A 12,613-nucleotide genomic window follows, 5' to 3' on the forward strand; every position below is an offset into this window, starting at 1 on the left:
GTTGAAAACTGTGTGGTCCAGTGTGCAACAGCACATAAGTATGCCGTACATGCAGAGCATTTCTAGGTACTGAGGTTGCGTTTTACTTGTGTATGTACATCACAATTTTTGCACCGATACATATAGGAAGGTGAACATTCTAAATTACTAGCTCAATGGTTTCTTAATCAGCAGGAACTATATTGGTAACTCACCTGATTTCGGCTAGCAGCTCGCAAGGAGTTTATAAGAAATTATGAATACCTATAGTGGAGGAATGTGTTGCCTGTCGCTGCAATTTAAGGCACGAGTAAACCACCGGGCCTCACAAATGTTTAATTGGCAACCTTCAAGCTCCTCCCAGCATTTCCCAGAAAGGTGCAGTTACAACAATGTAATACACATGCAGTATTCACAAGTGCAGTATACTACCAAATAATTGTATACATATAGCATATTTGATCATATACATGACCACATGTGCATATCACCAATTACTATCATACTAGCACTTGTGCTATATATGATAACACTGTCAAGCAATGCAAACATTACGATTACACAACTGTGGTATATCTGTATACAAAAGACAAAGTACAAGGTACTGAAGCCAGGTATGTGGAGGAGGTGGTCAATACAAAAGTGCCAGCGTAAACAATTATAGCGTGTTCATTGTATAAAGCTGGCCATTTCCACCTCCAGATTTTTTTGGATGAAACAAGTATCAAGCACAAATCTACGCTACAGTGTTATCCTGGTTACATTCATTACAATCAAGACACAGCATAATAGCAAAGCTAAATAAATAATGTTGGTCGAGACCAGTAGCTTGCCACCTATAAGTGCTGTCAATAACAAAAATACATATGCATTTTACTACTACAAGTACAGAGTTATAAGCAAACTAGTAACACATTGCAGCAGGTCAGAAAAATCATGGCAGCAAGCTGCCTGCCATTCTAGTGAATAGCTATGCAAACTTACAAGAGCCCTCTTAAACCCTTTTGCCAGTCTGTACAATTTCAACTGCCATGCTAGTTAAAGTGACCCAGATGGTTCAAGTAAATTTTTCAAAACGGTAGTGAAACCTGCATCCTTCTCAGTAACAGAGGCAGCATGAAAAATGGTATGTTCCCGACAAAAAACAGTTATAATCCAGGGTCATACAACTCGCAAACATCGTACTTAATACTTAGCATGACACCCACGTAAAACATGCTATAGGAGTGGATTTCAGCCATCCCATCATAACAGGTAGGATATTGCCATCAGAGAGGCATTCAAACCAGCACCTGTTTTGAGGACGTGTAATCAGACAATCGCAAGCACTCTCAAGAAACTTTTTAATGCTCACAGCATCACATTCACTGCCATAAATAACGTGTCCAATCATCCATCCAACAACATTCTCACACATAATACTGTCATCCATGAACATTTCAGGTTTAGTCTATGTACGGACACTTCGACAAATAATATTTATATATGTATATGTATGTATATATATAATATATGTATGTATATATTTAATATTTATACAGCACTTTGCATACTCAAAATATCATCTGAAAGCTTGCTTGCAGACACTGCACCACTTCATTACTACATAAAGAAAAGAAACCTTCAACTGCATGTCCAGGTGAATTTAAAAAGACAAAAAAAGCACAAGAACATAGCATCACACTGGGTCCATAGAATTCATAAACTCAAGTGAGGAAAGTTTCACTAGACTAGCCACACGCACAACATGGCCGCGGTTACCATGTCTCACACATAGCATGTGGAGACTAAAAATGCCGTGGCTTGTAATATCATGCCTCTAGAGAACAGGTGTAACCCATGTTGACAAATACACACACTTATGTCAGGTACAATATATACCAAACAGTCTACAAGCAGACATAGACGCACACGTGCACATGATAAAACAGAAAGGGAACACCGTTCTTGGCTACCTGGCTAAGAAACAACATTTTGTCCCGTTCCATCCGATCAAGGCACTCGGATCGTCCAAAACACAAGCAGTGCTGTCCTTGTAGCCAGCAATCTGCCAGGAAACCTGGCACTTACTATATGCCACCAAACCTGCCAACTATTAAAGCCAGGCACGCCTTGAAAGATGCAATGCTAAAACAAGAGCTAAAAAGGTGGCCAAGGCAGCCTGACTCTACTTCCAAGCACTGCCTCTGAACAAAAGCTACCAGAAGGCCATCACACTATTCCCATGCATCCCAGACAACCAGGAAGGCATGTGCACACAATGACAAGTACAAACAATAAAAAATGCCACAAGCTTATTTCTCGCTAGTGTAACAACAATATTACTGCAAAAGAAAGCAATCACCAAAATTGAGTGCATAAAAAAATGCTGCTGGAATTGACACAGTGTTCATTTTTCTATCCACTAGATTGGTTCACACTGCTGAGAAAAAGAACTATAAAAAGAAATGCAGCCTGCAGTGCAATCTTGACCAAATTAAAATACGTGCTACAAACCATTATTTTGGCAAGTGCACGAAAGTTGCTGCAATGGTGTTGTGGCATGCTTTCAAGAGGGCATGCCTTTCAGGCAAGAAATCGGAAATGAAATATCAATAAGATTGCAGTTTTATGCTCCAGTATGCATCATACATAGTGGATGATGTATGTGGATGACATGCGCAACCTTTGCTCTATTTGTGACAAAATTCATCTACTGTCAACATGAACATGTCACATTAATCAGGCGAACACGGTGTCAACTCCAAGAGATGCAGCAGGTGACTGCATCTATTTGCATATCACGGTTTCAGGCATACAGCTCTGCTGGACAAGAACATCAAAAGATGGGCTTCTTATCCTCACAATAAATTGTCAACCATAAGGCCACATGCTTGTGTGGCATCACACATTACAAAAGCTCCACAGCATTGGAAGCTTCTCATGGAGGCATAAAACTAAAACACATCTTTTCTTAAAAATCAACAACAAAGAATGAATCGACAGCAATGCCACAGAATAGAAAAGATGTTATGATGGCTTAATGGTTAGACTATGTATGCAATGCGCTTATGGATTCCCTGTTCCATGTTTTGTTGTATGTACCAAAAAAAAAAAAAAAAAAGAAGAAGGGGGAAGAAAACAGGGAAAAGAAAGAAAGCTGTGTACTCATGCTGCTGCTCACAGGAGCACAGTAATAAAGATGCTGTATCTGAACCTCGATGGCTGCCACGGAACTACGCATTCACTCCACAGCACATGATCATGTGGTTCTAAAATGGGGGAGTGCAACCCTCAGGGAGAGGAAGAAAGGAAAAGAATCAACAATGTTCAAGAAGGTTCGGGTTGCACACAGACGACGTCTGCCAGCTTCATATTTCTCGCCGATGTTCATGTTTAGAGACGAGCACCTCCAACAGTCGCATCCGGGCCTTGACATGCTGCAAGACAATCGAAATTATCATAAGCATCTTGCCAGAACTTGCAGCATTACACTAGGCACAGTTGTCTCAGATAATTAAACCTCACATATCAAGCACTTCTTATTAACTTAATATAAAGCACAAAATTTTGGCTGGCCTAATCTGCTTCCAATGCATGCTAAAGTCACTGAATAATAAATGACACTCTGGTAAATGGAACCATTTTGCTTCCCAGCACAAATGTTAACCAGAAAGAAAAATAAAATGGCTTCTGTAGCTAAGCGGACAAAAAACATTCACAGTGCGCCAGATAATAAGCACCTGTTTAGTCTTGATGCTTAAGAATGAGAAGTGCCCCAAAGAAGCTCACCAGAAAGAGGAAAACCTAACAACATAAAGACACAGCAGCCATTTCCCATTACCACTTCTTAACATGCGAAACTGCAGCCTTACATGCTTGAATCCAGTTCAATGTCCTCATACTACAGGCGTAAGATTACATACATTGCTTGTATGGGAAAATTAGAAAACAACTCTACAACAGCCTCACTAAACACATTAACCCACCCCAAGAGGAAGCCAACGGCGAGAAATGCTTTGCTGGTATCAGCACTGATGCTTATTTTTCATAAATGCAAGCATGTCACTACTAGCATGGCTTCAATAATGTGTAGGGCTTTACCTTGTAATCGCAGTACACGGAGTCCATTGGGGCCTTATCTTCCTTTTGCACTTTCCTAAATGAACAAGAAAAAAGGAACCTTTAGTATGTATCTCTGTTGCTGCAAGTAAAACAAAGGTTTCCAAAACAAAAGCTCCGCAACAGCTGTTGCAGTGCTACTAAATGCAGACAGTGCGTTTTCATGCACAAAAATTGCTCCATGTATTATCACTGCCTGCTTTATTTAAACCGTGGACATTTGCAATGAAAGGCATTTCACCACACTATAATCCCTGGAGGCCTCGCACTCATGCTGCAGCACTACTGCTTTAGTTATGCCTTTTTACCTCACGTAGATAGATTGGCTAAGTCTCGGATATTTCAGCAGTGGATAATTATCACTCGAATTTTTGCAGCAACTGTGTGAAAGCAAATGTGTGAAATTATTTACGCTGCTCTACTTTCTTTTTTATTTCCCTGTCCCTCTTATTTAATTGTGGCTTCTACCAGTTCCTTAGGAAGCACAGCCAAGGGTGGACATCTGTGGTTCTCCAGAGTTCATAAAAAATGGCTACAATATTAATGCAGGGCAGGGGATGCAATAACCTTGACCAAGATCTGGCACAGACATTTATCACCAAGTTTTCCTTTCCCACCAATAACTCTTGTCCACGGGCCCACTTTTACAATTACTTCAAGAATGATAGGGGAATGACGCAAGGCCCCCAGAAGCTGAACTCCCTTTTCGTCAGTAAGAGCTAAGAAGGGTTGAAACAATACTTTTGGCCTCACTGTTGGGAACAGCAGGAGAACGGGTGCGGGGGACAATGTATTTGTACTGGGGAAGTAGGGGGCGCTGGTACTTCTACATTTACATTCTAGCTGCCTTCCCACTTGAGCTTTCCCCTAGGGAGGGGCAACTTCAATAAAGTGCACACTGTGGACAAAACTTTTAATTTGGAAAAAACAGCTTTCTTGCTGGGTAGCTCAATCACAGAATTCCGCAAATTGTCAAATAAATTGTCTAGGCTTGCAGTCCTGTAATGCACTTAAGCAGGTTATTGTCCACACAAAATAAGGTGTGCACAATATAGGCAGGAGCTTCAGAGAAGCTCCTACCTTTCTTTTGCCAGGTTTTGGTGGTCAGGTAGCCACCTTATTTTGTGTGTACAATAACCTGCTTAAGTGCATTACAGGACTGCAAGCCTAGACAATTTGACAATTTGCAGGAATTCTTTGCTTTCCAATTTTCTTACAGAAAGCAGGAGGGAGAGTTTTTCCGTCTTTATGGCAGGTGGCTTTTGTGGGTTATCATCAGGAGGAAGGAAAGAGAAAAGCAGAAGGCAGGGAGGTCAGCTTGTTGAAAGAAGCTTTAGCTCGAGTCCAACTCTAATGCTGCCTATTTAAATACATGTAAAACGCAGAATGAGCGCACAGCACCATAACAAAACTGCCATTCTGCCCCAACAACATGGCTGCTACAGTGAAGAATACCACGCGACTTCATCTCCACTTTTCTCCTACACACGAACTGGGTAGGGCATCTCGCCAATTTTTTTCGTTCCTCCATGGCTCCTATAAATGTCCCATCATCACGTGAACGATAGGAATCATATATTCATAGTATTAATTCATACAAGATTCAGTTGAACTACACATGTAGTTTTGATGTCTTGAAGACAATATGGCCATACATAACTTTTTTTTTGAAAAAGAAAGACTAAAAGAGACAAATGAGCAGCAGGGGGTAGTTGCCACATTTTAACGTAAGCCACAAAATTTGGTACCTCCACTCCTTCTTAAGCTACATGCATAAGAAAACAGCATTATTTACCTCCCAGTTTGCTTCTGAAATTCCTCTTCAAATTCTCTCAGCAACTTGCGAAGCCGGCGCTTTTCAAGCTTCGTTTGTTGCTGCTGCTGAAGCAGCTCCGCCCTGCGAGAAATTCAAACAACTATTAAAAAAGTGTACAAGTTTCAGTACAAAAAATTTACAAGTTGCAACGAAAGGAATTCCTGACATAAAAAAGAAGCAAAATCTCTGAAGCGAACTGAAGTGGGCAGGCTGGCACATTACTGGAGTGTAAAAGAAAATGGTGCAAACAATAGAATGAAGTGAACTACCGACATTTTCGCATTGTTATTGCTGTTTTTCTAAGTCCCAGGGAAATCTCGAACACAAATGCTGCAGGCTCGTCAAACAGAATAACCTATCATCATTACCAACAGCGCAACAAAAGCATGTCCAATGCAAGAACGAAAAGCTCAGATGTGATAAAACGAAACCTATGATGAAATGTTTACAAGCATCAGAAAAAAACTGCTGCATTTTCTTGCAATGAAGGCATGCTAAGTAGAACTGTATTGTGGTCTGTACAAAGAATGTCTCACCACAAATGTACATCCTATTGCAAAAAGAAATTAAAGGCCAGTCCTCTTGTTGGCAGCGGGCAGTGGGCCTCTACTTTTTTGCAATAAGAGGCCCCCATTCTATCAATCTGTCTGTACTTTCTGAACTAGTTCAAGAGGTGCTGCACTTCGCTATTCATTTCGTCAGTTGAACATGGCAACATCTGCATGTCCCCATTCATTTCAGACAGTGCAGGCTTCATGCACTGCACAGCCTTCCCTGAACTCATCAGAGAAGTACTGCAGGGCTTGTGCAGGTAGTGCCGTTCCATTTCTCCAAGAACAAGAATTGGCATTTAATTGGCGGGAATTGGAGGGCGAATTGGTTGGACCTAAGGTATACATGTACAAGGCACAACACTGGTTGTGACCCGGGCAAATGAATGCTGCCTATATGACTGAGGTGCATATTTAGCTGCTATATAGAACACACCTCAAGAGACACTGGCACACCGTCAAATTGCACCCCGTTTATTTCTGCATATGTACAGAGAGCTGAAATTCAATAACGAAAAACTGCAGCCAGAGAATGAGAATGTATGCACAAGATTCTACACAAAGAAGAAACCAAAGTTCGTCACTTGTGTTTAACAAACACAATATGCCTAACAAGGTGTGTGCCATAATACACACACACTAGACTACAAGCCTATAACAATCAGAAATAATTGAACCATTTGATGCAGTTGCGAGCTGTAAAAGTGCATTGCAGTTATGTAGCAATCATCTACAAACTCCTTCGGTTACTATTTTTTGTCCAAACTTACAAGCAACATGCTAAAAATGTTGGGTCAAGCTTGCCTGTTTTTCACATTTAACTTCAAACTCTGCAGTGGATTTGACTGCTTAAACTCAAGATTAGATATGATGCTAGCCCATTTCATGGGGCTCTAATTTCAGTATAAAAATAGCCACAAAGGCACAAAAAAAGAAAAATGGCTATGCTTCACCCGTGAGAGAATTGTAGCTGTTGAACAGAGAGTGAAATTCTCCAAAACTTTGCTAAGCAGTTGTAGGTTAAGGAGGAGAGTTCTGCTAATTTTCACATACTTTCTAAGAATTGTATACGCGACAGGAGATCAACTATGTGGCTCGCAGTCAGAGTCCGTGACACAATATTGAATGAGTCATGTCACCATCATCAGTCTATATGTCCACTGCAGGACCAAGGCCTCTCTCTGCGATCTCCAATTACCCCTGTCTTGCGCTAGCGCATTCCAACTTGCGCCTGCAAATTTCCTAACTTCATCACCCCATCTGGTTTTCTGCCATCCTCGACTGCACTTCCCTTCTCTTGGTATCCATTCTGTAGCCCTCATGGTCCACCGGCTATCCATCCTACGCATTACATGGCCTGCCTGCCCAGCTCCATTTTTTCCTCTTAATGTCAACTAGAATATCGGCTATCCTCGTTTGCTCTCTGATCCACACCGCTCTCTTCCTGTCTCTTAATGTTAGGCATAACATTTTTCGTTCCATCGCTCTTTGTGCGGTCCTTAACTTGTTCTCGAGCTTTGTTAACCTCCAAGTTTCTGCCCCATATGTTAGCACCGGTAGAATGCAATGATTGTACACTTTTCTTTTCAACGACAGTGGTAAGCTCCCAGTCAGGATTTGGAATTAATGCCAGCCGTATGCACTCCAACCCAATTTTATTCTTCTGTAAATTTCCTTCTCATGATCAGGGTCCCCTGTCAGTAATTGACCTAGATAAATGTACTCCTTTACAGATTCTAGAGGCTGACTGGCAATCCTAAATTCTTGTTCCCTTGCCAGGCTATTGAACATTATCTTTGTCTTCTGCATATTAATCTTCAACCCCACTCTTACACTTTCTCAGTTAAGGTCCTTAATCATTTGTTGTAATTCGTCCCCATCGTTGCTGAATAGGACAATGTCATCTGCAAACCGAAGGTTGCCGAGATATTCATCGTTGATCCTCACTCCCAAGCATCCTAAGACATGAATGAGACAACACGTATATCTGACAAAATGCGCTACCCAACACCAGTACCCTGAACACAAGGCCAAGTAGCAAGTACTCACAGAGGAAGCTCATGCAGGTTGGAATCACTGCACTTGTCCAGCACCATGGGCACTTGCTCAACCACTTCTTTTTTGCTTGTGACCGGTTCTTCCATATCACTCATTGCCTCAATTTGTGCCATTGCAGAAACGGGAGTCACATCTTCTACAACTTCTTCGAGCTCCTGCACAGATGAGAAAACACACACAGCAGTGAGTAACACCCTCCACAAAAAAGATAATTTTCATGGGCATGACCTCCACAGCAAACACATGAGTAGAGTAGACAAAGCTCTTCAGTTATTCAATTTATCAGCTTTATATTGCGCACAGCTCAAGTTGAGTACAGATGACATGCCCTATTAATGTGCAAAACTACAAATATTCAAATGAAAGAACATTAATATACATATATAACAAAACATACTGTAAACGTTTATGTTTGGTGTGATAACATGCTTTCATGGCTTTCACTCATCCCACATGCAAGGTTGAAAGGACTGAATCATAAATTCCTGCTGTTTTTGAGTGGACGTCGATTGTGCGATCTTGCAAGCCTAGGGCAGCACAGTTCTGTCTGGAGAACCCATAATTGTCCTACATGGAAAGGGTCCACTATAAATGCCAAACAATGTGAACCTACTGATAGTCTCTTTTACATGAATACTCCGAATTTATATTAGCAATCAAACACATTGTCTCAACTTTGCTTTTTAGCTACAGTGGTGCTGAAAGGGCAGAGGCAGTAAGTGGAAAACCCTACTAAAAAAGTCACCGCTCTTGTATGCACCAATTTTGGTGTGCAGAGCTTGATAGAAATTTGGGGCCCCTATTCTAAAATTTTATATTACACCAGATGGTCTTGCTTTTTATAATTCCTCCTTTGAGCAGGCACACTTCTCACCAACCTGATGTTCACAGTTATCCATGCTTTCTTAAAAACACGGCATGGAGGTCTCATTCCGAACCCATCCAAGAGAAAAAAAGTGAAAAAAGGAAAAGAGAAAAGAAGTACTACTGTGACAGCCTTGGTAAAACAAGGAAGGCCATATGTAAACAAGATATCTGTTGCCTGTGGCTATTAGTCAGCAACCAGTGTGGCTTGTGAGAAACTTTTAATCAAAGGGCTTCTCTCTAGTCCCTCTTGTCATTTAGATGCCGTCCTTAAAGTTTCTACTGAGCTAAGAACAAAGAGTGCTCTCACGTGGCATTATCCTTTGTTCGTGAGAAATTGCTTGACGGACATAATAACAAACGCTGCAATAGTCCTGCAGATTTAGGTGACACTGGATCGACTTGACACCGATTTTCAGTCCCCATTTTTGTGGAAAATTTTTGATTGTGCCACTTCCTGCCCCACAGCAACAATATCTGGAAATCAAAACTGACCACTGATAACTTCAATACCCTCATTTTCTTTTTTTTTATACCACTCTTGTATAAATCACCAATTGGTATGCCCTACTAAAGACTCTTGCAATTCTCATATATACTGCTTCCTGCAAAAGATTGCTGAATCACACGTTGCAGGAAAATGGCAGGATGACCAGGTGCAGAAGACACGCACCTGGGGCGGGGACCGGGGCTGTGGGGAGGTGAAGTTCATAGCAACGTGCTCCAGGATGGGCTGCAGCTCAGAGTCCTTGCCCTTGGCCAGGGGGTTCCTGCCCACCAGGCGCTTGACACTCCGGTACCGGTCATACAGCGGCCGCATCAGATTGCGATCAGCGCGTCGCGAGGGCCGGCCGTGCACGCTCTCGAAGCGCAGTAGCGCCTTCTGCAGTGCCAGCTTCTCCTCCAGCACCTGCTCACGTGTCATGTCCTGCAAGAAAAAAAGGGGGGGGGGGGGAAGTAAAGAGACAGTCCTACATAACATTATCACGGCACAAAGTCGCAGAAGCAACGCAATGGGGGACGTTAGAACTGCATCTGTAAAATAAACCAGAGTGATGCAAGATGCAAACCTATGTCATGAAAAGAGTGCAAATGGGCTGTACAGCCGTAGCCGGACTTTACTCGAACAATGAAGACACATCTATAGCGGCTTAACTTATTTATGAACAGTAAGAAGCACAAATTGAATGCTTTGGAAGGAAGACACATTAAGCTAGCACCCTTCAGAACACCCCAACCAGAAATCTCCCGAGCTTTCCGCAGGAGAAGCAAGAAGGTATTTAATAAGGCGTGCTTGGGTTAAATGTGGCAATGAATGTACACACGAGATAGCTCCGAAGAGTTTGCTTTGTGACAAAAGCCCTCAGTTTTGAGAATAAAGGTCCCTCCTTTTAAGATCAGTACAAAAATTTTTGCTTTAGCCTCGGGGAAAAAAATGTGATAACTTGTACTAGAGCTCCTGATGTTGACACAGGTAGTGACATAGAACCGATGCAATACTGCATGACATTCCAGAAACTAAAGCAACACATTCCTAAATTGCTGGCCTTCTTAGGGACTCTGAGAAGCTCTCTCAGATAAGCTGCCTTCCAAATACCACTGCCGAAAATGAGAAGGAGCTATTGGGTCAGAGGTGACAACGAAAACCTTTGGTCTGTTGGTACTTGCTATGTATGACTGGTGGTTTGCATACAAGGTGCCACAGACAAAGGAACACAATGCCAGAACTACTAGCCATGAGTAACACCTGCGAGACACTCCTTTCTCTGTGCATCCAATAACATTATCATAAACACCATCATGGAAATCTCATAAATGTGTCCAATGGCTTTGTAAGGGAGATTCAGGCAGTAAGGCCACTAAATAATGATAACTGGGGCTTACATCCACACTGTCTGGACGCTGAGCAACCCTGCGCTTTTCGGCCAGGCACATGAGGGTGTCATTCAGTGCTTTCTCCATCATTTGGGTCGGCTTGGCTGAACCATCGTCCATATCACACAGCCCTCTGAGTGAGTCCCGACCCCACGATGAAAAGGTCAGGTAGGCAGGCTCCGGAAGGCTATTCTCCTCCTTCACATCTGTATTTTTTAATATAGATGAGTGGTGTCAATTTGATAGGCCATAAAAAAAAAAAAAAGAAAACTCTTCAATGCTACAAGGATATGAGCATGGCATAATGTTGTCAAGTCACTAAGCTCACAGATAAAAAAAGCTAAACCATGCATATTTTTAGTGCATATTTCTTTCTTTCTTAATGCTGGTGCTAATAAAATAAATAAAAGCATTATAACTTAAGCTTACTCAGACACTCAAGTGCACAGTGCAGAAAGGTCACAGTGATGGACCATTTCTTAAAGGGTTTTCTACTGGGCCATATAGCAAATTTTGGTTATATGCTGGAAGTTGTTACGTGCCCTCTAGGAAGCGTTCTACCACAATAATTTTTCAAATTGGTTAATTAATAGCCAAGATAAAAATATTTCAGTGCCGCAAACCTATGATTTCAGGAGGCGAATACTACAGCCACCGCAAGCGAAATTCCTTCCCTGCATTCTCCCATACAGGAGCAGGAGAATCGCGGGATGCATGCTTCATGGGCCCCACCTTTCTTATAAAAAAATTTTTCTTGCTTTTTTGCTGCACAGCACACTTCCGCTGACAGTCCTGCGCGCGAGCTGTTGCACGCTGTGCACGAGAACACCTGACTAGCGGTATAAGTCAGTGCTACACGAACACTCAGGCAGACGCAAGCGGATCACAGAGCATGATCACATGCTGGAACACGATAGAAAATGACATAGTTTCGCTCTCTGTGCATGCGACTGCATAACATGGGAACAAGCAGACGCAATGGAAGCACGTTTCTCTTGCTACGGCACGTAGTAAAACAAAGACATGAAGACATTCGATTTGTAGGTTTTATTATTTCTCTAAACTTTAATTCGTCTATTGAAGCAACAGATCAAACAAATAACTGCTGTTGCCTTGAATAATTCTCAAAGTCACAGGTAACTAAAAGTGACATTACAACACGGCGATGTACGTAGCACACTTGCGCGATTGACATCTGACTCTCGAGCTGGGAGCGCGGTGCACGCGAGAAGGGCAAATGGCATTTGGTTTAAAATTTCAGCTCTTTCCGTGGCACATAGTGATGCAATACTTAGCAGACACGATCGTTAGCGCACATAGTATGCACTGCGCTTGTCAGTTCAAAATGTTTAAAATATCTACATGACAA

General features: G+C 42.0%; 1 protein-coding gene across 9 annotated transcripts in view; it reads right to left on the reverse strand.

Moving 5' to 3' along the window:
* Positions 1-295: 295 nt before the first annotated feature.
* Positions 296-12,613, reverse strand: part of LOC119436734 (protein FAM13B-like) — a 132,486-nt gene continuing 120,168 nt past the window's right edge. For 8 of the 9 annotated variants that reach the window (XM_049659882.1, XM_049659885.1, XM_049659884.1 and 5 more), the window contains 6 exons: positions 11,254-11,450; positions 10,043-10,297; positions 8,497-8,660; positions 5,876-5,977; positions 4,063-4,117; positions 296-3,398 (listed from right to left, as the gene is read on the reverse strand). In XM_049659882.1, the coding sequence (XP_049515839.1) occupies positions 3,330-3,398; positions 4,063-4,117; positions 5,876-5,977; positions 8,497-8,660; positions 10,043-10,297; positions 11,254-11,450 (842 nt within the window). In that variant the 3' untranslated portion in view covers positions 296-3,329. Of the gene's footprint in view, positions 3,399-4,062; positions 4,118-5,871; positions 5,978-8,496; positions 8,661-10,042; positions 10,298-11,253; positions 11,451-12,613 lie in introns of those variants that run through there. The other variant, XM_049659898.1, reaches the window with a different exon arrangement.

Source organism: Dermacentor silvarum, chromosome 1 (genome assembly GCF_013339745.2).
Source record: "Dermacentor silvarum isolate Dsil-2018 chromosome 1, BIME_Dsil_1.4, whole genome shotgun sequence".
NCBI lineage: Eukaryota > Metazoa > Arthropoda > Arachnida > Ixodida > Ixodidae > Dermacentor > Dermacentor silvarum.